The 24,155-nt window shown below is 51.1% G+C and overlaps 1 protein-coding gene across 9 annotated transcripts; it reads right to left on the bottom strand.

The window, feature by feature from the left end:
- Positions 1-1,015: 1,015 nt before the first annotated feature.
- PCBP3 (poly(rC) binding protein 3) lies at positions 1,016-23,807 on the bottom strand (the record flags this gene model as incomplete). Of its 9 annotated transcripts, none has more annotated exons than XM_082484251.1 (13): positions 1,016-1,052; positions 2,808-2,977; positions 5,940-5,992; positions 9,580-9,639; positions 10,398-10,476; positions 14,698-14,739; positions 17,721-17,864; positions 20,590-20,739; positions 21,066-21,197; positions 21,578-21,694; positions 22,361-22,393; positions 23,400-23,423; positions 23,736-23,807. In XM_082484251.1, the coding sequence occupies 13 exons, from the start codon at positions 23,802-23,804 to the stop codon at positions 1,016-1,018; spliced, it is 1,110 nt and encodes a 369-aa protein (XP_082340377.1). The 9 variants fall into 9 exon arrangements, with proteins under 9 accessions (XP_082340377.1, XP_082340379.1, XP_082340380.1 ...); XM_082484253.1 differs by having other exon boundaries at positions 17,790-17,864; positions 20,611-20,739; XM_082484254.1 differs by having other exon boundaries at positions 20,611-20,739; positions 23,736-23,804.
- Positions 23,808-24,155: the final 348 nt, after the last annotated feature.

The following is a 24,155-nucleotide window of genomic DNA, read 5'->3' as shown; positions in this document are numbered from 1 at the left end:
CCTCCAAGCAGCCAAAAAGGTGTGGAAGGATGCAGAGGGAAGGATGGGGCTGGAGATGGCGGGGCCACCCAGGAGAAGAACAGTCGGAGCCCATTGGTAGCAGAGCTGCACAGACATTTATTGAACACAAACAATGACAAACACAGCCGGCTCACAGAGCTTCCTGAGCTATCGTCCAAAGGTTTTGCTCATGGGGATTGTCAAAAGAGTGCTTTCAAAGGCCCCTGGGGGTGTGAATCCCGTACAGCTAAATTCTTCCCACTTTCAGTTGCTCATAAGTTAAAAAAGAGGACCATTTGTGTGTGTGTGTGTGTGTGTGTGAAAGAGAGCGAGAGATTCCCTTCATTTAGTATGAAAAATGGCTTGTCTGGACCCTGCCATGTTGCAAAGAGAGAAGTCTGCAAGTGAACCCGTGCAGGCATGTTGGTTTGGCTCCTGCACGTTCTGCTTCCCACATAACACGGGGTGAAAACTACGCTTTACCATGAGGACAGGGAAGTTGCAAAGGTGAGCCAGGACAAGCAAAGGAACAAAGAGGGAGCATCAAAGGAAGAAGGGTGGCCAAAGTAAGTACTCTGAAGCACGCACAGCTCTGGGTGGCGTCATATGTCCATAGGCTACAGCAAGTACTGCCAATGTCAATTCAAACGTGTAAGTAGCTACGCTAGACTGACACTAGAGACCCTGTCATCTTCTGAAGTCTCGCCAGTGGAAAAATCCCAACCCCCCTCCCTGTCCCCTGAAAAGCAGATGAAGTAATAACACCGTACGCTGAAAACAAGGACCATAACCAAAGAGTTTGGGAGCAGCCTCAGGAGCACAGTAAAGAGCTTGTAAAGAAATGTTCCAGTGTGTGTATATGCGTATTTATAGATATATATATATTCGTTAGTAAAGAAAAGAGTATCTGTGGAGGCAAAGGGAAGACGGTAAATGTACAGGCAGTACAGGCTGGGTGGAGTGCCGGTGGCTGGAGAGGGTCGGGTGGTGCGGAGTGGAGGATGGTGGGTGGAAATTAGAGTGCGCCCATTCCAGTGACCTCAGACGTCAGCCTAGAATAGACAGGGGCAGAGAGAGGGGTGGGGGAAGACAAAAACAAGCACTTAATAACTGGAGCAGAAAAGAAAACGAAGACCCTGCAGGGCAGCACTTCTCTTCTTGCCTACACCCCACTCTGGGCGCAGAGCATCCCCGAATGGCTTGGGCGTATGGGCCTTGGAGGTCCCCGTGGAGGGCACAGGGAGCTGGAGCACAGAGCCAGCTCAATGCCCGGCTGCCTTGCCTTCTCCTTGCTGCTGCTGGGTAATGCCCATCCCTGGCACCGCATTGTGTCAGAGGTGCCACCCACCAGGTGTGCTGGCAGGAGACATCCCATCACACGGCTTCACTTCTACCAGCATCCCTCTCACAGAGGTGAGGCGGATGTCCCAGCTCCCCTGGCTTCTTCGTTTTGCTCTGGTTTTTGAAACCATGGGAGAAGCTGAGCTGTGCCCTATCCTGCCTGCTGCCAGGTCATCTCTGCCTCTGCCACAGCACAGGCTGCAGCTCAGCCAGCCCTTCCCAGTAATGAAGAGCTGCTCGTTTTTCTTTTCTTTCTCTGTTGTCTCAAGAGGTGGGGGGGATTGGCAAGGAGCTGCAGGGAAAGACGTGTGGCCGTGCCCACAGGTGTGGGGCCGGCCCCGTCCCTCTCCTGAGCGGCTGGAGAGGTGCCATGGGTGTGGGCAGAGGGGCAACAGGGCAGGATGGGATGGTGGAGGTCTGTTGCGGGTTGGGGCTGAGGTGGGTTGGGTGCAAGGAGGAGAAAGCACATACAGACCTCACCGATGCTCCCAGCCCACTTGCCAACAAACGTCGGAGTCGCCGTCAACAGCCCCCTGTCCTCAGGACCCTGTCAGCAGCCGTTGGTGCGGCACCAACTCTGCCCACGACGGAGGGCACAGATGGGTGGATGGCCTCAGCTTGCACGGATGTGCCAGGCAGGCGCGAAGCCAGCAAAAGGCCCTGCCTCCCCTTAAGGTCCCCGTGCATGAGTCCATAGGCGCAGGCAAACAGGTCTGTGTGAGCATCGTGGACACGGCTCACCGCTGGCACGGAGCAGGTCCCCAACCCCTCTCCAGCTACACCTCCCCTGTACGTTCCCCTTGCAGTCCCTTGCCCAACCTCCGCCCCCCCCATGCACAGGCAGCATCACCCCCTGGACAGAGGTGGTGTTGGGAGCGCTCTGCCCCTGCAAAGTCCTGCTGCGCCAAACTTTTTAGCATGAAAAGGAAGCAATCAGGCCATTCCCATGTCTTGCGTTTATTGGACTGATTATTTTCATTGGATGGAGGAAAGCCTTTGAGAAGCCTGGAAGCACATGGAAGAGGCTCTGAGGTGGCAGTAAGAGATGCTGGGATCCCAGCGAGCAGGTCCCAAGTGATGCCTTCCCACCACTGGCTCAGCTCCGTCCCCGTCCCCGTTCCCATCCCCTGCCTCATCCACAGGGAAAGACGGTGGTGATTTTGCCCACCCGCAGGCAAAATCCACAAGCGAGGGTGGCTGATGGGCAGGCGACCGGCGCAACCCGCGACCGCTCCACCGGCAGTGAAGCAGCTCCCAGTTCCCAGCCAAAGTGCCAGCTGGGGGGAGAGGTCCTGCTGGTGACATCTGGTCCCCGGTCAGAGGTCTCAGCAAGCCACCATCCATCCCAGATGGCCTCAAGAAGCCCCTCCTGGCCTGCAGTGCCAGGAGCGAGTGCTGCTCCCACCATGCCAGCAGGATGGGTTTGACTGTGGCAGGAGGCGGCGGAGGTTGGCGGGGGGTCTCACCTGGCGTTGATGAGGTACTGAGCAAGGCTGATGTTTGCAGGGGTTCCTGTGATGGTAATTTGGCGCTCCGATGACCCTTCCGTGGCGCTGGCGATTTTGATCTGTGCTCCTGACATCTGCCGAATTTCATTGATTTTGGTCCCTTGGCGTCCAATTATGCAGCCTATTAGCTAGAAAAAAAGCACGGAGGGAACGTCTGAGAAGTGAGAGCTGTGGCAGTCACTGGTGGGACGTGAGCACAACTGCATGGCTCCGGCCAGAAGCCTTCCTCCCTCTGCCCTGGGGCGTGAGTGACCTTAATGCTCATGAGAACAGGAGAGGGACAGCCCAGGGGTGAATCCCGCTTGCATGTGAGCACAGTCCTCCCAGGACGTGTCCAGCAGCTTGCCCTGCCCTCCTCATTGGGGGGCAAATTGCAAATTTCAATTATCTGCACACGATGCCCAGCATCTCAGAGGGCTTCAAAAAGGGCGAGGTGTTATAACGGGCTCATTTTGATAATTATAATTTTCATGGTCTAATAATTGGTCAATGTTTTGCAAGGATGGGAATAAGTCATGTTTCAGACTGTGCTCCTCACTTATCCCTTTGCCAATCACAGCGAACCTGATGGTGGTTATACAGGATGTGTTACCAGAAGAAAACAAGCCCGCCACCTTTCCCAGGGACAGCCCAACCCCAAGAGCCCCCTCATCAGCTGGTGCAGCCACACACCATTGATAGCTTCACATTGCTCACCCCATCCCACGCTGCTTCTACCCTGCTGGGACACCCTCACTGCCTCTGTTACCCACTTCAGCTCTTTCAGTGCAAAGCAAGGGCTTGCTGGCATGCGCATCATTGACAGGAGAGCACCACATGGCTGCGGCACCAGCAGAAGAGAATCCTACTTAAAAATATGTCGTTCACACTCTTGTGAAGAAACATGAACCAGCTGGAGGCTTGAATTTCCTCAGTTGCCCACCCCTTGAATTTTCTCAGTGGCTTGAATTTCCTCAACGGTCTTCATCTTCACTCTCGTTCATTTGTGCATCAAACTATGGTTCCCCCAAGCACCTCCGCAGCTTGGCAACACATGCCAAGATGTCCAGCTTTACAAACACAGGCATGAGGTGTTTCCGCATGCCCTTCTTGGCCATCAGCATTTAAGTTCCTTTCCAAGGTCGCACCTGGGAATTTTATATGTGGGATGTTCATCTTGGCATCTGCTGGATTTCCGTCATTGTAGAAGTGGAGACTAGAAGTGGATACAACTACTCCTCCAAATGTTCCCTGGTCCTGTTGTCAGACCATGGGATTTTTCCCATATGGACCTGAATATACACCCCACTGCACCACTGGAAGGGTATCAGCTATCTCAGGGGCTGCAGTGGGATGTTCAGCCCAATGGTCACCCATCCCGGTCTTCACAGTGCAGAAATAACTCAGACGTGTTTCAGCACATGAAAATCCCTTACATCCAGGAAACTGCTGGAGAAACCCAGGGAGCCAAAGCTATTTGGAGAGATGTTCAGCAACATCTAAGCATCTCTGCACAGCATTCAAGTTTCTCCTGTCAGTCAGAGGAGCGATAGGATGGATATAATCCGATTTCCTTGAACTGCAGTGCAACCACAAGCTGATGTAAACCACTAAAACAAACCTGTAGACCCTTTGCTTTAAGAAACCCAAACCTGTCCTCCACTTCCAGGGAAGGTGGCAGTGAGTGTTTAAGAGCCTTCAAAACAACAGGAGGCAGAGCTAAGGAGGCATTTTTCAGCAGGTAGAAAGATGTGGGTGATGACATTTAATGTTGCGCAGGTCTGATGAGAGCTGATCTCTGAGTGCTCCCAGGTCCCGTGGCAGGTCCTTCAACACATTAAAGGGGAGGAAAGGCCCCTTTGCAAGGGGTCACTTGATAATCCTGAAGATGCTATCATTGCTGCCAGGGCCATGGCCCCCCATGCTTGACAGATGTGGCTGTTCCAACCTCAGGAGCGCTTGCAGAGCTCCCTGCAGCCTCCTGGAGGGGGTCCCTTGCTGGACTGATAGAAGGAGGCCCACAATCAGCCCTGCCGCCATCTCCCACGGGGTCCTCTGCAGAGCCCTCCCATAGGGGTTGGCCCTGGGGTGAAGCGTCTCCAAGGGTTTCATCCAGCAGATGCTCAGAAGCTGTTTTACTGCCATGTCTCTTGGGTAGAAGGAGGCCTGGGTATGCATCCCGGAGGAGCGGAGGTGCCCAGCAGCTGCAACCAGGCTCGCTGTCCCTCCCTTGCGTTGCTGTGCGTTAGTGAACAGCAGGAAGAAGTGGCAACAGCCGCCAGACCCAATTCAGAAACTCCTGATGAGGATGGGCTGAAGGTGCTTGTAGGTGATGGAGGCAGGGACAGAGACCGGAAGTCATGTGGCCGCTTGCCCTGATCCTGATTTGAGCGCAGGCTGGCTATCAACGCATGGAACCAGTGGGCCAGTCCAGAAGCAAGTGAGACCCTTGGATCCAGGTGCCAGCTGTGTTGGGCTCTCCATCCCTCCTCCTCCCACCTGAGCATCCCCAAGCACTCTCCTCGCATCACCCAGTGCCCGGAGTGACTCCAGCCTCCTCCCAGCAAATATCCCAGTCCAACATCCACTTTACCACAATGCCTCCTTCAGTAAGACCCAAAAGCTGCCTGCCACCAGTACTAAGATGAGACGCACCACCCTTCAGACGCTTGTGTGGCACTTTGTGGTATCAGAAACAGTATTTGCTTACCTTCTCTTCAACCCTCCCTCCCGCCCAGTAACTACACTTGAGCTGAAACATCATTTCAGATCTGTCAGTGCTAGGCTAAGCTATTATAGTTTAATCAGGGCTGGCTCGGGAGCTCTCTCCCCTTCCCAGTGCTGTCAACTAGGTGTGTTTCATGAGCACTGAGTTCACTTGGAAAGGGAAAAGGATCATTAAGGAGGATTGTACCTAGGAAAGCTACCGATGGGGTAAAGTCCAAGGAGTGCTTTATGCTGCAGGCTGATCTCCAACAGACTGCACAAAGCATGAGTGAACCTGGTGAAGGGGCATCTCTAAACATATTTAACAGTCATATGCCCGCAACTTAAATATATATATATATATATACACATACACATACCGAGGAAGCACTTGGATTTACTTACATCATTGGGAATGGTGAGTTCATGAGTACTGGCCGGGGGACTGGCATCCAAACCTGGGCATATGCAAGGGAAAATGGTTATAGCTTGCAGAGGCAGCGTGGTGGAGCTCTGCTGCTTTCCCGCAACAGTCAACACTGCAAAGGCTGCATCCTGCTCCAGGGCTGGGAGGGGAAGGGGATCACACACTCTGGTACAAGGAGGAGGAAGATGGTTGCTACCTGATTCTGCTGGAGCTGGGTGCCAGCTTTCCCTGCATTCCTCAAGCCGGCTTCGCAGGTGCCCCCCATGAATTCCTCGCTTTCCACCCTCCATCCTTCCACTGGGAATGGCTTCAGAGGAGGGTGCGTTACAGCGCAAGGTTGCAGCATCGCTGGGGAGGGTCTGACAGAAGTGGGAAAAGCACCTTGCCTCCTCCACACAGCAGCAACCAGCTTGCTGCCTGGGAAACCCAACCCTAGAGGCAGACAGCCTGCCAGTGGAAGGGCTGTCCACACTCCCTCCATCCCTCTCTGGACACAGCAGCACAGAGCCACTTAGCTACGACAGCAGCTTGGCGCCACAAAACTGGTTTCCCCGGGGGATCCAGCAGTGCTAGCACTGAGCAGCCCGCAAAGTACTTTGCAAGTTAAAGCCTCACAGACTTAACACACTGAGTTTAAGCCAGACTGCTAAGATGTGCATGGTACCTGGGCCCAGGACTGATGGTGCCTCTTACTCCTAATGGAAAGCACAGCAAACAGTATGGAGCTTTAGAGCCTGCTTCCCTACAAAATTACACGGCAAAGAGTGAAGGCAACAATATGCTTCTTCCCAGCCTCTCCTGCACCAGGGAGGGCACTCCATGGTGGGAAAGGCTGGAGCCAGCAGGCTACCCTGTATATGCAGCTCCAGAGGTAAGAGGAAAGCATGCCGTAACACTCCTAGGCCAGGTCAAAGCCTGCCTCTCCCACAGGTTTCCATATCAAATCACCTCAGTCCTGAAGCAGGGATGTCCTATTGCAAATCTGCAAGACAGGCGTCTTGCAGATGTCTGCAGTCTGGTGGCTAACAGGAATTTGCAGTAATCACAAAAAAAAAAACCCTTATTCATATGATATGAACTACCGAGGAAGGCTTTTAAGAGCAGTGTGTGAGAGAGTCCAAGACACTTGTGCAGAATAAGAGGGTGCAGAGAAAAGAAGTACAAGAAGACTGGAAGTGCTGGGCTGCTACAACACAAGACAGCAGCAGCACTGAATTCCTAGTCACCCAATACAGCAGAGCTTCCTCATGCTGCATGCCACTATGCCACTGCCTTGACCACGCTGAGCAACTCCTCCAAGCAATGGCCAAGTTTCGCTGGTCTGCATTCCATCAAGGCCCTCTACACCACGGAAGAGGAGCTCCCATCCAGTTTTGCCAGCAACAGCCACATAAGTTTTAAAACCCAGCAGGTCTGAACTGATGTCTGTCTGGGTACCAGCACTGTCAAAGCAAGATTTCTAAAATACTAAAGTGAAGATTTATGTTGCAATCCCATTTCAGCATCACCCCTGGAAAGAAGAACATCAGGTATCTCCAATGCACTCTTGCATGATTCCTATGCTTTCCGAAATGCAGCTTCCCAGCTGCACCTGCCTTACAGAGACGCAACACCTGGGTACATCATGCAGGCATCTGCTTGCAGGAGGTCTCTTTACCACATTTTTCACTTGGGAGCACACAGAAGAGGGGAAATGCAGCAGATGGGGATGTAAATCCTCCACTCAGCATCCCTTCACCCTCCTTCACCTCTGCTGGGTATACTAATGCCAAAGCCTGCACAAAGCCATGCTTAATGCTGACTTTACAGCACACTGCACTGGAAGAGACATTTCACCAGCCCGGGACCATCTTTCATGCCAAGCCTTCTCAAAGTCTAGGGACAGATGGACTGCACCTAACGCAAAGACATGTCCCCCAGGGCACAGGTATCCCAACCTCTGCTGCTGAAAGCCGTGGCACTGCATCACCCTATGCATCACGATGGCCATACAGAAATGGCTGCATCCTTCTCCATTACCTGGAGATTGTTTATTTTAGCATACGAGATCCTCCCCCTCTGATACGCACATGCAGTCCGATGGCTGTAATGGGAGGAATCCATGTGCTCAGCCAGGGAAGGATTAGTGCCATGGGTAACCGCTAAAGGCAAAACAGGGCATGCAGAAAAAAAGGATGTGCAGGTTGGTATAATGAAATCTATTTTTGCTATAGTCTTGTGGGGTCTATTTACTTGGGCTACATTTGCTTTCACAGTGAGGTGATGTCTCGAGACTCTTTCGAGGCATGCACGTGATGCACTCTGGCTGGCCACAGAGCACCAGGGGAGGTCTGACTCACATCACCTGTGAGCCACCAGGTCTCACGATAACTCCTCTAAACAACAGTAGGTTATAAAATATAAGCACATTTGGCACATGTGGATGAATGTGCATGTAACCATACAGGTTAGGGGCTGGCCTGCTGGAGAGCAGCTCTGTGGAAAGGGACCTGGGAGTCCTGGTGGGCAACAGGATGACCATGAGCCGGCAATGTGCCCTTGTGGCCAAGAAGGCCAATGGCATCCTGGGGTGCATCAAGAAGAGCGTGGCCAGCAGGTCGAGGGAGGTCATCCTTCCCCTCTACTCTGCCCTGGTGAGGCCACATTTGGAGTATTGTGTCCAGTTCTGGGCTCCCCAGTTCAAGGACAGGGAACTGCTGGAGAGGGTGCAACAAAGGGCTACAAAGATGATTAGGGGACTGGAACATCTTTCTTACGAGGAAAGGCTGAGGTACTTGGGTCTTTTTAGTCTGGAGAAAAGAAGACTGAGGGAGGATCTTATCAATACTTAAAAATACTTAAAGGGAGAGTACCAGGGGGATGGGAACAGTCTTTTTCAGTGGTGCCCAGTGATAGGACAAGAGGTAACGGGCATAAACTTGAATATAGGAAGTTCCATCTTAGCATGAGGAGGAACTTCTTTACTTTGAGGGTAGCAGAGCACTGGAACAGGTTGCCCAGAGAGGTGGAGTCTCTGACTCTGGAGACATTCAAACCCCGCCCGGATGCCGTCCTGTGCAACCTGCTGTAGGTGAACCTGCTCTGGCAGGGGGGTTGGACTAGATGATCTCCAGAGATCCCTTCCAACCCTGACCATTCCGTGATTCTGTGGTTCTCTGATATTTGACATCAAAATTTCTCCAAGATTACAGCCATGCTTTGGCTCCTTAGGGTCCTGTCCCACTAAAAATGCAGCTCACCCCAAATGGCTTGGAGATGGCTAAAACTGTGTCTTGTTTCTGTTCCCACAGGCATTTTTCTCCTGTTTCTGAGAAAAGTTTATGCAAAATTAAGTGAAAAAATAAGAGTGATGACTCTAATGTCTTTCCATTACACGGATGGCACTTATACACAAACAAAAAAACTAGGCAATAAACTCCAGGCACTTTTCTTTTGACATGCTGTACAAAGGAGGATGGCAGGCACAGTGCTGCTTGGTCTCTCCCTGCCCACCAAGAAAACCTGCAGTCTTCTCCACAAATACCACAGTTTATCTAGGAGCACAATAACGGCACAGTCCTATTTAAGAAATATATTTCAACAGAAGCCTGCTTATTTCCCTGTAGCTTTGTGTTTTACCTGATGATTGGCCCATCAGATTTTGAGCTTCTTCGGAGGAATGTAAGGGCAGCTTTTCTCCTGAAGAGCAAAGAAGAAACAGATTTAATGCTTTTGCCTTCGAGGAGATAAGCAATGTCACTTCATCTAGAAGCTCAAAATATGATGAACATACTGTCAGAAAAGGCATTTCCAACCGGCACTTTGACGACCAAGTAAACAAAAGTACTTTAAGTATCTCCATCCCCTGTGTTCTATCTGCTTCCCAGGTCACCGTGAAAACACCAGCCTTGGGGACGAGGCTGCTGAGCCATGCCATGTCTGGCTGTCCTCCCGTCCACACAACTCCCTGCGGCCGCAGCTCCTTCCCATCGCTCTCCCCAGCACAGGGGTAGCATCCTGCCCGGCTCAGCGCTGCTCCTCGCAGACATTGTTGCAGCATCCCTGGCTGGCGCCAAGATGTTCCCCCTGGGAAAGTGGGGATGTACCACCAGGGTCTGGATCAGCCTATGGCAGGGGATGCTACCTCCTCTGAGCAGGGAAGGATGGGACTGGCACTCATCGCTTCTGGTGGGAAAGCCAGCAAAGCTGGGAGCAAGGTAAGCGTGGCTTCACAGAAGCAGTCCAGGCGTACATGGTTAACAGCTGAGAGCTCGCCTGTGAGGACCATAACCCCCAAAACATCTGTCCTGTCTCCCTGTTAGCCTCTCCCCGTGGACATTGCAACTTCAATTTTACTTGTCCTGCTTGTTTCCATTAAATAGCATGAGTTTAGAAAGAGAGAGAAACTCTACAGGTAAGAAGAGAAGGATATCTAGAAAGGGCGTGTGGGTACGTACCAGGGAAAGCGGGGGTGGTCTGTCCAAGGGGAGTAAAGGGGGTTTGCTGCATAGCCAACTGGTGGAGCTTGGTCAACTGCTGAGGGGTAGGAGGGACATTAGAGCTAAGAAGGTTATTGTCATAGAGTACAACAAGTCACACCAAAAATCAAGAACAAAATTATAACGGAAGGAAAAAAAGAAAATAAACTAAAAAAAAAAACAAACCAGGAAGCCATGATGAGACATGGCAAAAACATTTGCAGAAGGACTTGGCCTGGGTAAAATGCAATAAAGCCCAAATCTTTTGCAGAAGTGCTTGGTCAGGGTCTGAAGTACGATACCAGCAAGAAGCCCATTCTTAGTTTCCACCCCTCGTCAGACAGTTCAGCTCCTTCACCGTGAGCGAGCGGCCGCCTCAGCGCATGGCTGGCTCCTGCAGCAGTGGCAGGGCTGCTGCCTACGGCATTTCCAGCCGCTGCCTTCTCCCCTGGGGCTTTGCAACCTGTGACCAGAGGCTGCTGCTCGCTTCATGGTAGCTTTAGAGTAGAGGAGCGATCTCAAAGGCACTGTCAGGCTGGTGGCCATCATGTGCCAGCAGCCAGAAGACCCTCTTTGAGCTGCTGGAGCTGCATCACGACCACTTGCCCCTGCAGCAAATGTTCTCGTGCTGAGCCTCTGATGGGAAACACCTCTGGGAGACAGACAAACTGCGCCTCTTAACATCAGCTCGTTATGAGCGCCAGCCCCTTAGCAGTACAGGGAAATACGGGCTTCAGCCATGACCAGTAGGTATTTCAGATCCTTGTATCCCTTCTTGTGCTGGGTAGGTATTTATGCCCCATCAAGAAGCAGTTGCATAGAGAGGAGTTTGTTTGGAATACATTTTGTGCTCTGTTTTACTGCTCCAAAGTAAAAAATAAAAACAACAATAAAACAAAAGAAAACAAATCAAACTGGGCTGAAGTCTAGCAGGGAGCAGGAGGGAGGGTCTTTATCACCTCCCACTCAGCGATTTCACGGTTGCTCAGAGGGTTGCCAGAATCGCATCATCCCCTAAATGCAAACCGCTCAATGCACCCATCCCCTCCCCAGTGAGGAAGAGGCAGGAGTTACGATTTCCACATTTTGGGGAAAACAATACTCAAAAACCTCCTTGCTCCTGCAGCATGGCTGGGGAAGGAGCATGGGGAGGTCTGGCCAGCAGCAGTGAGGGGAAAGCGCTGGAGAGAGCAGACCCAAGGGGCTGAGCACATTGGGGGAGAGACTGAAGGAAGGTAGCGGGGAGGTGAAATATCTGCAAGTCCTTGGAGAGGTACCTGAGGGAGCCCTGCCCTGGCAGAGATGTGAGGACTTCCAGCCTCCGCTGGCTTGGGAGAGAGGCCTCACCACCCCATGAGAAGAGGCATGTGCACATCTCTCCCTGTGCAGCATTGAAAATAAGTTGAGGGCGTGCTATGATGGGTTCCTGACAAAACACAATCAGGTCCAGACAGGACCGGGCATGCCACTGGTTTTTAATTTAAGAACTTTCCTGTTTTCTACCAAATTAAACCCAGAAATGCCCTGTTTGAGGAGCTCCTAGTTACAACACATCCCACCGGCAGGACTCCAGAAGAAACCTCCTGCCTCTTTGCCAGCACTGCTGAGGAGCACTAACCGTGCCCTGGGAGAGGGGTCCTGCTTTCACACGATGGGGAAAATACCAAAATCCTTTCTAATTCTAATCTAGCATATTTTTAAAACATAGTTAGGATAATGTTATTTAGTAAACACCCATAATAACAGCAATGAAAAAAGCCTGCAAGAGGAGAGGATGGCGACGCCTAGGCGTGAAAAGTGAAAACTGCTACGTGAATGCTTTCAGTGCAAAAAATGCCTTCTCTCCCATTTTCTGGAAAAGCCTTGAGACCATTTCTTCAAACTCTGTTTGTCCCCACAGACCAGAGGGGAGTTGTCCCACTGGCACTGCTAGGAGGGACAGGACAGGACAGGACTGGGACCAGTGTACAGCCATGCTGAGCACCACTAGGCACCCACACCAGTGCCCAGTTACATTTTGTTGGCTGCCAGCCTGATGCATATCCAGGAGTGATGCTCTGGTTTGAGAGCATTCCTGTGCTTGACATTTATTTCACTGCCAAATGTCCCTGACTCCTGGATGTCATGGCCATCCTTTTATCTCCCACCATAGCTACATATCACATCCCGAATGGCTTACGAGTACACGGGCAATGCTGAAGCACTTTCTGAGCCAAAACTCTCACTGACCTGTTTTGGTTTTGTTTGTTTTGTTTTGTTTTGTTTTGTTTTGTTTTGTTTTGTTTTGTTTTGTTTTGTTTTGTTTTTCCCAGGGAATAAAATCAAGGCATGAGCTCACATTTTAGCTTTGGCATGCAAAATTCTGCCCACTCTGGAGCCATGGGTCTGCAAAAGGCATCCACTAAACACAGACACCTGTGAGAGCAGGGGCAATGTCCTAAAATCATGTTCAGGACTGGTTTCTGCACTGAGCATTGTTTAAAATGATCAATCCTTGTGAGACAGCTACGACAGTAAGGATGTAAGCATGGACCCTGTATGAACAACTTTTTCCAGGTCTCAGCAAATCTGCTGGGAATAGGCTAGAGCGCAGCCAGCAAATGTATTAAATATATTTTATTCCTGTCAATCAGAGGAATATAATAAAAAGGAAAACACTAAGCTGTTGCCACCACTTGCAAAGCAAAACTGGGACAAAGAATATATTGATCTACCCTCGCTAAATATGCAGGTGTATTTATTTATATCCTTCTTAGGGAGCAAAAGTGAAGCACACACAATTAAGAATATTTCCAAGCAACCACCACAGCAGGCTATTCACAGTACAGGTGTCCCATGGAAAGCCAAAGCCTGGACTCCACTAAATGGGGTGAAAGCACTGCTCCTAAGATCAAAATCCAGCCTACAGGTCCTAACCATTCCCACAGGAAGCGTGCATTCGTGGTATCAAACAGCCTTGCCCTGTTCTTAATCATACAAAAAGTAATACCCAACACACCCATCAGAAAGAGGAACAATGACCTACATCATACTCTTCCCATGTGTGGGATAGCTGGAGAAGGCTTTCTACCCAGACCACACCACTTACAATTAAGCTGCATCCCCAGAGCGGCACTTTGTGGTCAGCCCCCACTGTGGACCCCTGACTCACAGGTGTGCCAGCAAGAAGAGGCCTCTGCAGTGGGACTCATCAGGTACTTTATCCACTCTGAAACACATTTAGAAAATCCCAGCTTTTTCCAAGAGCTCCCCAGCACACATCAGCCATGATGACCCCTGAAGCCGAGCTGCTGTCTGCTGCCACCAAGGAGCTGCTGGCATTGCAGTGCTTCACTGCTGCTTTTCATAGAGAATTTAAAATAGACTAATTTTCTACTTCTGTTTGTACTTTCACATGCAGACATGCCGGCAGCCATTCCCTACATGTCCCCCCAGCAAATGTGCTGTGGCTCCCTGACCATCCCCAGGCATGGGAGCCCAGCGTGAGCAGGGAGGACCCAAGCATCAGCAAAACCCATCTGTGCTGCAAGTCTGAGTGGCACCTGTCTCCACACCAAGGGGCGTGAAATGAAGCAGGGACCGTGCCTGCGATGCTACCCCTGGGCGATAGAGAGCCAAACCCAGTGAGACAGCTGTCAAACCCAGGGTGACTGCTTCAGTCTGGGGTCCACCTCCCCCAAGGAGGCACAGAGCCCTTGGCAAGGTAAGATCCAGCAGCATGGAGGGCGACCGTCCATCGTCTCCATCCCTCCAGGGGAGCACAGGTGGCATTTTGCCCAGATTCAGCACCTGCTTCTGAGTCACTTGGAGGAGGACACCCAAAAAGGCATGTCCCCCTGGCCAGGCTTCAAGCAGGAAAACACGCACCGCTGGAGTTCTGTCTTCTTCCCACCCCAACAAGGCACTCAGCACCTATATAAGCCCTTGGCTTACCAACATTTTAAGGACAAGGGGAAATAGAGGGGAAAGTCTTTTTTTTTCCCTTTTTTTGCTTATTTTGATCATTTTGAGGCACAAAATGCATACGCTATAGTTTCTCTCAGAACAAAGGGATAGCACTGAACAACGCAAACAATTTAGCATCAGGCCAAGTCCTCAGAATTAATGAAGTTTAGCACTAACAGGTTAAAAGGCTATTCAAGGTATTACAGAAACTGCACATGGCCAGTTACTTTGAAAATATGTTATTAATATTATTGTCTAATATTAATATTATGTGAATTAACGGTAGCATGCAGGTGACATAAAAGGGTATAAGAAAAATTAGGGTAAAACTCACATCCGGGTGTGGAATAGCGTATTGTCCCTGAATTGTATAGGCCTGCAAAAGAAAAAAAACACGTTATTAGGGCTGGCAGGAGGTGGCAGAAAAGCCCCATGCCTCTCCGCAGGGACTGCTGTCCCCAGGGTTTGCTCCTTTCTGCCTGACGTGGGATAAATGCTGTTAATGCAGAGCCTAAAGAGGAGCTCAGCCCCCACCCTGCCCTGCCCAGGACCATGCGCTACCCCCAGATAACTGAGCATGGGGAGCTGAGCATTATGCCACTGGCATACCTCTCCCTGCGCTCCACTGCTGGTGAAAGCAAGGTGTGGGAATTTGAATTTTGACTTAACCGGCTTGGTTTTGAGGCTGGAGGGGACGAGGGAAGCACTTTCCGCACAACAAGCAGTTGCCCCTGGCTAGCCCAGGAGAAGAGCCTCCCTGTGCTGCGTTAAATTCGCTGGGGCAGTAAATACTTGGGAGACCGAGGGAGATGCATCCCTCCAATCAAAGCCAGAGCACACTGGGCCACCTAACTTGAAGGGCTTGGCGTCAGGTTGGCATTTCCAAAAGGAAGGAAATGGCCCTTTAAAGGTGACAGAATTGCATGGAGCAGGAAGACTGGTACAAAAGATACTCATCAAACCAGAATTATCTGTGTAGCAGATGCATGGTAACATCACTACTGCCCTTCGCACCTAAGTGTGATCCTAGGAAGCAAGCCAGTGCAATGAGTCTCTCCATATTTTCAGGTGCACAACTCAACACTCTTTACACTACCCAGTATATCCCAGTGCTTTGTTGGGGTTAAAGGCATTGCCGTGCAGAAAGCCAGCTGGGCAGTGTGGTGTTGATGTCTCACCAAGTGAGGAGAGGGCTCAGGGACAGGCTGCCTGCATTACAATGCCTTTCACCAGCTATAATTGACAAATACATGCAGATGTCTGTCAGGCAAATTATTTAGTGTTTTTAACATTGTTTGTAGCAATCCTGTCTTTTTGTAAAGAACCTGAAAACAAGCACCACTGTGGGTAAAGAGCCAGACACTGGAGAGCCCAATATTTAAGACTTAACCAGCTAGCAAAATATATCCCACTGGTTGACACATTATTCAGATGATTCTGAAAGAAATGACAAAAGAGATGGATAACATTTTAAAAAGGGAGAGTAAAGATAGCCAAGAAAAAGGAAAAAACCTCTCTGAAACTCCTGCAATTTTTCCGCATTGTTTGCAAACAGCAAAGTGCTTTGTGTGAGGAAAATCCCCAAAATCCTGTAGGAGGAAGGAGGCAAAGCTCCACACATAGAAATGGCAGTCCCAGTGGCTGCCGGCATCCTGGCACAATGAGGACTGGTGTGCCCATGGGGACATGGCAGAGCCTGCTCTAAAAAGTTCACTCTTTGTGGTAGTATCATTTGGTCATTGTTTTTTGATTAGAACAATTGATTAGAAAAATCTAATTAGAGGCAGGAAGGTGTCTTGGACAGATGCAACCCAACTCTGACAGCACCCGCCTGTGTGACCCCTGGCTTTCTGCAGAGGCTGACATTGCACACAAACAACGGGGCTGATCCCTTTGGCAGCTGCCATCAGCCACCGTGTCCCTCAGCTTACCGACCTACTGCAGGTTCAACCCACCCCAAAGCATCTCGCAGCACCGCTGTCACCTCCTGTCCTCTGCCCACGTGCCCTGTGCCACTCCTCGGGTAGAGCCCAGGGGCTTGCCAGCGCTCTTTCAGGGGCGGCAGGGAAGAGGTCTCATTTGAGATGGTCGCTTCTTCCCACAGTGTCACTTCTGTGCAAGACACCAACCGTTCACCAGCAGGAGAAAGGCGACCTCAGTATTACTCTCCCTTTTGAGAAGATAAGTTCACCAAGAAGCTGGACTCAAAGCTCTTTTTCAGGACGGCTGCTCGGACCAAATGTTATGCTCCTCCCTATGCTGGCAATGACTAAGAGATGCTAATTCAGCACACTGCCTGAAATAGCCTGTGCTTTGGGCTTTGCTCCCAGCCTTAGTTTGCCCTTCTGCTATTTATTATGGTTGGGGAGAAACCAAATAACTTGTGTGGTGCCGCTCTGGATGGCATTAGCTGTAACTTCGTGGTGCTGGCTCTACCCATGTGCTGGGAGCTCCTGGGAAAGTACTTCTCCTGCTAATACTGGTGCACCACAACATGATGAGATCTACAAGCAGGTCCTCAATCACCCAGTGAGGTGAGTAGATGAGGTGGAAAAAGCAAGGGTTCAAGTCCCCTCTTTGAAAACAGCCACATGCTCAACTGCTGGTTTCATAAATCACATGCTGCGGGAGCCGATTTTTGTTTGCAGAACAACCACCAGCTCCCATGGTATGTGTGTGCAACGGCTATCTTGCAAAGAAAAAATCTTCCCAAGGATGGCTAGAAATATCACATCATGACTGCAAGCCTACAGACCAAGCACTGCACAATGTCACTGAAGGCAATGCAATGCAGACTCTCCTGTGGGCAGAGCTGAGACCCAGCTTTGCAGCAGGGGTTATGGCCTTTTTTAGGGAAGCAGCACCCGAACTCGCTGAGCACCAGTGATGCGGATGACCCTTTCACGGAGGCTGCCCTGAACAGAGGCTCAGCACGGTCCTGGAGTGGCTAGGACGAGCCCTTCTTATCTCAGATCAATCACAACTATGTAGAGTTATTTTTAATTGGAAAATAAACACTTGCAGCCGCTGTGAGAGCACGGTCACAGCCTCTTGTTCAATGAGGCTTTACTCATTTTCTCCTTCACAGTGGTAACTGTTGGCAAATACTGAATTTGGGTCTAATGAAGCAAACTCCACCTTGTTCTTGGTGCACAAGTGCCCAGCAGAGCTAACACCCTGTCTCCTGGGGCTGGCCCTTTCCTTATCCTTCAGCAGCCAGCACAGGAGCTAAGCTGGCTGCCCAGGTTTGCAAACTGCCAGTGGTTCTGCAAAGAGCTTTCAGTCCACCTGCCGTGGCACGCAATGGATGGGATGACACCATGCAAGTCAGAAGGCAAGAAACCTGAGTGCACTAACGGGCAGCGGCTGGTGCTGCAGTAAAAGGCTGAGGTTGGCAGTGGAGGCTGCAAGCGGGTCGGCTCTTACCTGACCACCTGCAAAAATGACAGGGGTGGAGGCGGGCTTTGGGCGGTAGGGAATGGTGGCACCTTTTGGTGGGGACTAGGAAAAGGGACAAGGAGAGGGAGAGAGAACATTAGAACAGCTTTCCTGAAACGGCGGCAAAAAGAGCGTTAGAAAGCACCCGACAGAGCACGGCCCCCGGGGCCGCCGCCAGCAACACCCGTACCAGGCAAACCGCGTTTCTGGACAGGAGAACACAGGGGGTGTTTAATGGACAACGAGGACAACCTCGGGTACAGGAGATCCCCTGGCAAGGCACGGCCCCCTGAATTGCTTCCCAGACCTCTGATGCCTCCCTTTGCCTTTGTTCTGCTCTCCACAAACTGTGTTGCCTGGTCTAGACTCAAGCCTGACGCCGGAATGCAGTGCCCTCCTCGAAACACCCCAAGGAGACCCTCAAGGTGCAGTGAGATGGGGAAGTACACCCACAGACCAGGCTTTTCATCCCTGGATGCCATAAGCCTCCTCGTGCGGTGGCTTTCTTTGCAGCCTGAGAGCTCTTGCATGTCAACAGCCCACCCCAGAGTCATACCAGCCCTGCTGAACACAAGGAGCTGCGGCATGGCATTGTGAGCACGGGCATCAGGAGGAGTGAGCAGCCTGTCTGAGAGACCCAGCATGATGCTTAAGGTCTTTTACTCCTCTCTCATCTTTCTCACTGCTGGAAAAAGGTCACCTTCAGGACTTGGTTTAGTCTATCACCATCCAAGCTGGGACATGGATGGCTGTTCAGCAGATGCTGCAAGGCACCAACCATCATTGTGGTCAAGACCTCCCATGCTCTAGTGGGACAAGTGGCAGCAATCACTTTGGCCAGGGTGCTGAACTCCGGAGGAGCCAGAGGCTGGAAACCCCTCTCAGATGGCAACACCAGCATTTTCAGAGATCTTATCCTGGAGTTGCATGGTGGTAGCAGTCCGTGTGAGCAGCCAGACAGATGCCAGCAGCAGAGGCACCGACCCATATGCACTCTCAGCGCTCCTCCTGGGGCAGTGTGACCTGGGGCAGCCCCACTCCAGATGGTCAGGACATCTCGCTCTTCCCTGCTGTGGCCTGACCAGTACCTGCGTAGGTCTGAGCAGGAGCTGTAGTGATGCACATCAAGCTGTAGTGACGCTTCCTGCTGCACAGTGCACAGGATCTTCTCACCCAAGTTATCTCTGTTGGTTTTCTCTTGAACATAACAGGCCATAAAAGTTTGGAAGTTTCTAGGGATCAGGAGAGATTTCAGATAAAAGCCTCCTGGTTCTACCCAAAGTAAAATGACCCAGTTACTGCTATGTAAAGACAGGCAATATAAATTACACTATCTCATGGAAAATTCTTCATTTTTTCTGTACATTCTTCTAGATGTCCACTTGTAGCCAAGTGGCATATTCAAATCTTCCTGCTAAGCACAGGTCTGCAGGAAAGCTGTACGATCAAAGCACAGCCTCTATAATCACAAAACTGCTTTTTCTTTTATTGTACTACAAATCTTGGGGGGGATGAGCTAGGATTTCTGCAGTAAGATAATTTAAGACTGAAAAGTTATAACGAGCATCTCTGCGAACTGTTAAAGACAGAGGACTTCCCAGATTCCAGACTGCAAAAAAAACTCATGGGTTTTTCCCAGTGCTGAGCCACACAGAGGGGCAGCAAGCCTTGCTTTGGTCGGTGAGAACAGCAGCCACCGAAGACTTTGTAACACACCTGCAAGCATCACCTGGGGCTCACCTCTGCTGCAGTCCGGAGAATAACCTGGGGTTACCATGTGGCTAAAATCACACTCCTCTGGCAGCAGTGTAACTGCCTGAGCATCACTACCAGCAGCTGTGGGTAATGTAGCTCATGGCAACTCCTTAGCCATGCCGATGCTGAATTGAAGTTGCATGTGTTTGGTTTTGCTTCACCTCCATTGGGCCTTGTCATGCTCATCTGAAGCTCTTGCAGTGGCAAACACACTCCTCCCTGTCTTGAAAGGCCAGTGGTCTGTGGGCTGTGCAGCAAGGCAGAGGGGCCTGTCATAGGTCTGTGCCTGTCCACCTCTGGGTGGCACCACGAGAAGAGGATGTCACTGTCCGAGGGGTTTCCTCAGGGAGCTTTTCGCCCCTGAAGTGGCAGGTGTGGATGTGGTGCACGTACCTGCAGTCATCCCTGGCAATAAGCCATCAGTGCAGCAGCATCTCTCCAGAGATCTTCGAAGTCTGTTCATCAGCATTTCTCCCAGAAAAAGCCCACTCTGGACACCCATCTATGTGCCCTATGGGCCCTACTCTCCACCATTCTTCCTCACTACCTGTTCTACTGCACCTTGCTGGAGCCTGGCTTTGAGCCCCCAGCCCTGGGTACTGCAGTGCAGGTGATGCAATTGGCCTCCTTCTCCCAGCCGTGGTCCTCACAGGACACCACAAGCCCCATGCAGAGGAGGCCAGGTGATTGGTGGAGTGGCTGCAGCTCCCATCCCCTTCCAACAATGCTGCTGGGACACCAGGTTATGGCTGTCCCAGCCCACCTGGCCTCCTCTGGCACCCCTCTCTCCAGAAGCCACCCTGTGCTATGACACAAACCATGTCCTTTGGGGCACCCGACCAGACAGGTTTCCAGTGTGGGACTCTAGAAACAACACACAAAGATGGTGGGGAAAATACACTGGGTGGGTTTCAAATGGAGGTACCAGGAAATGAGTGGTCCGACAACACATGGTGAAGGGTACGAGAGACACGCTCCACAGCTCCCAGCACTGTTGTGGTACCAGCTGGGCTTTTTTTCCTATGTACTTTACCCCCTTTGTCACAGACTGTACCTCCAGCATCACCACACAGATCTGTTTGACACACTGGATAATTGCATCGGGTGTCCCCGAGATTGTCACCGCCCGCTCCGTGGAGTTGGGCAGCATGTCCCCTGCCACTTGAACCTGAGCACCTGTTGACTGGAGACAGAAAGAGAGAGGAGGAGAAATCCCACAGCTGAATGCCTTTCCTTGCAGTCAGCTCCAGCTCCAATGCCACGCACATCCCAAGAGCTGCGCTGCCCCATGCGAGCTCAGATGCAGCGCCCTGCCTGCATCTGCAGCAGCACACCAGCAAGGTCCCATAGGATGCTGCTCCTAGGTCCGCAGGACCATCCTGGGAAGCAACATGGTGCATGATGCTAGCAGCATAAGGATCCCCCTTTCCAAGACAGCTCCCCCCTTGGTCACAGATCAGCTCTGAGGAGGTGTGATTACATGCAATAATGAAATCAAGTCTGACTTACCTCCCTGATTTCCTTGATCTTGGAGCCTCCTTTGCCGATCAGCGAGCCACACTGACTCGCCGGCACGACCAGTCTCAGTGTCACTGGAGGTTTGCTGGTAGCAGTGCTGTTGCTCATTGAGTTGGTTATGTCCTTGGGAAGGAAGAGTGGAACGCATCAGGCCTTGGTACCCAACCAGACGCCTGCCATCCAGGCCAACCCAAATGCCCTGGGCCAGAAAAGAGGGGTCATGTCCCCCAGACTGTGGCTGGTCTCTGTCTGCAGCTGCATCACTGAGCATCCCTGCAGTTAATTAACTGCAAGACCTCTGAAGCTCACTGAAGCTCAGTTCTTGCATAGTTAGAGATGACCAGAAGGCTTTCTGCCATGGGTTGGAGGTACCTGGGCCCATTTGCACTGCTGGCCTCAGCAGTGGGCACACTGGAGCTCTGCTTGGCTGGTGGGCCACCCAAGGGTCTGGATGCTGACCCTTTTACTCTGCCCTCCTGGGGGAAAGGGCTTATGTTGCTCACCTCCTCAAATTTGTAGGCGATCATGGCAAAAGCCTTGAAGATGGCATCGGTGGGGCCGGTGATGGTCACGATTCGCTCGGGGCAGTTTCCCTCCGAGATGTTGATCCTCGCCCCGCTCTGGAAAGAGAAGGGCATCCCTGGAATAGCCACAGCCAAGCAACCCACACAGATGTGCTGGAGGTGCAGCCTTTCCTCTCAGTCAGGTCCTGCCCCAGCCCTGGTCCCTCATCATCCTCTGTGCCAGCCTCTTGACATCTCATCTAACCTTAAAAACTCCCATGCCTGCCCTCCCGTGGTGCTTCCAGTGCTGCCTTACCCTGACCCTCACAGTGAGTTTCCAAGCATCCACTTTGTGTCTTTTGCTGCAATGCAAACCCACACAATCAAGGCAAGAACAGCTCGTGGGGTCATTGCTTTTAAAAAGACGAGTGTTGCTTACTGATCTGATAACTCCTTAGTAGCTGCAGGCACATAGACCTTGAACAAACTCAAGCATCTTACAAGCGACTTAATTTCAGTGTTTCACTAAGAGCAAATTATTGCCTCTGGAAAATTTCCATTAAATGTGATAGGAATTTGAGTACAGAGTGAGAAAACTGGATCGAAGAGCTCTGGGCACAGCCAGCTGTCATGTCCTGAGCCTGGGAGTTACCGCATGTATCACACAGGGCAATGGGCAGCTCTGGCCACTGTGCTGCATGCTGCTGGGCGGGACAGCCCAACAGCCCTTCCCACTCCTCTCCCCTCCTCCTACAAATCCTTCTACAGAGCAGGGTTGCTAACCTCCTCACGCATCTTCTTCACGGTCTCTCCTTTCTGAAAGAATAAGAAGAAACACAGGCTATTACTAAAAATTTGAGATTTCCATCTTCAAAACAACCCTTCCAAACATGCATCTCTGTAATACGTGGCAACACATAGCCAAACATTTGGGCAGCTCTGTGATGCCTGTCCCTCCATCCCCATGCAATGGTCAGCTGAAGAGCTGAGGGTGTAAGCCATGGTAGCTCTGCTCCCCGTGTCTTTATTACGTGACAGACAGAACAGCTACTAATGCACAACTGCAGCCTCCGCCTCCCTTTCTATGTCTCCCATTTGGAGGAAAACAGCATGGAAAAAGCTCAGAAACTGGTCCAAAGCTGAGAAAAGCTAGCATTTCAGAGTGGCTTCAAAGAGCAGTTTCTGATCTAGTATCTATAGAGAGATCTAATATCTTTATACCCAGATATAACGCAGGTACAGATGTGATTCTTTCCAGGGCTGGACAGGCTGATGGAAAAAAAAAGGCACAAGTATATAGAAGAAAGATGTTCATGTTGCAAGTCTTTGCCACCATAAACCTGCCTTTTAAAAACACCAAAAAAACAATCCTGTGTACCTAGGACTTTCCAAACCACCGTGGCAAGCACCGTAGAGCAGAGCACATCGTGAAGCTTTTATGCACAAACTAAATAGTGTCCTGTGGCCTCAGAGACAAGTGTTGCAGAATTTAAATGGGTCTGCATGACAGTTTTAAATCTCTCTTAATGAAGCTATTTGATTAAAATATCAGGGCAACATGATCATAAACACCTATTCATCACCCCAGTGAAGCAGCTGGAAACAGCATTAGGTAAGTTTGGTGGTTTGGTTTTTTTAGGGGAATGGCCTTTGAGACCTCTGTGGGGGTGTCATAATTTCTGCCTCACAAATGCAGCAACAAGCTCATGCACACGAAACGTTTAAGGATATCACAGGGAAGATGTGGCTGGCATCTATCACACCACAAAAAGCAAATGGTGCAGACAATAGCATTAAATACACATTTAAAATATCTCCTTACCTTCCCGATGATGCTTCCAACTTCCTACAAAAAAGAATCCAAACGCAAAGGAATCGGCATTACAAAAGGTGAAGACAATCTAGCCCAACCCCATAATGAAGCAAAGACCTGGTGCACACTGTCCCCAGCAGAAGGACAGGGTGGTGGGCAAGCATGAGAGGGGCCAGGAGCACCATGCCACCATGCCACCATTCCCTCATCAGCATGAGGAGGACACTGGGTCCTGGCAGCCTGGGGCTGGGGAGGCGGCACATGAGGCTGGCCAGACTCAGGCACAAACAGAGCAGAGGCGGCAGAGGGAGCTGTGAGGAAACCCCCTCACCAGGAGCCCCTTACCTTGCCGTGCATCAGCAGCCGGATGGTGAGGGTGACGTTCAGACCGCCTTCGGAGACTTTTGACTCCATTTCCTACCAGGGGATGGGAGACGTGCGTTAGCTGGGAGGGCAGCCCTGGCACAGGAGAAGACAGCACCACGGCTGTATCACCTGGGAACAGAGAGGGGAAAGGATTTCTCTCAAAACAGTCACGTTCCTCAATATGGGACGGGCCCTACAGAGCAGCAGGGCATGGGAAAACCATGGCTGGAGAAGCTGTGGGGAGATGTCATGGGCTGAGCCCCTTAGTGGGTGCAGATCGGGCTAGCAGGATCACTGGAAGGACTGCGCTGGGTGCAAGCCTGGGAACAGCCCACAGCTCTGCTGTGGCTTTTCCGCCAGCTTTATGCAAAAGCCATTGCAGGAGCAAAGATTTGAGCA

Source organism: Vanellus vanellus (assembly GCF_965231255.1).
Source record: "Vanellus vanellus genome assembly, chromosome: 5".
Taxonomy (NCBI): Eukaryota; Metazoa; Chordata; class Aves; order Charadriiformes; family Charadriidae; genus Vanellus; species Vanellus vanellus.
The sequence above is the reverse complement of the archived record's forward strand: the minus strand, read 5'-3'. Positions and strand labels throughout refer to the sequence as shown.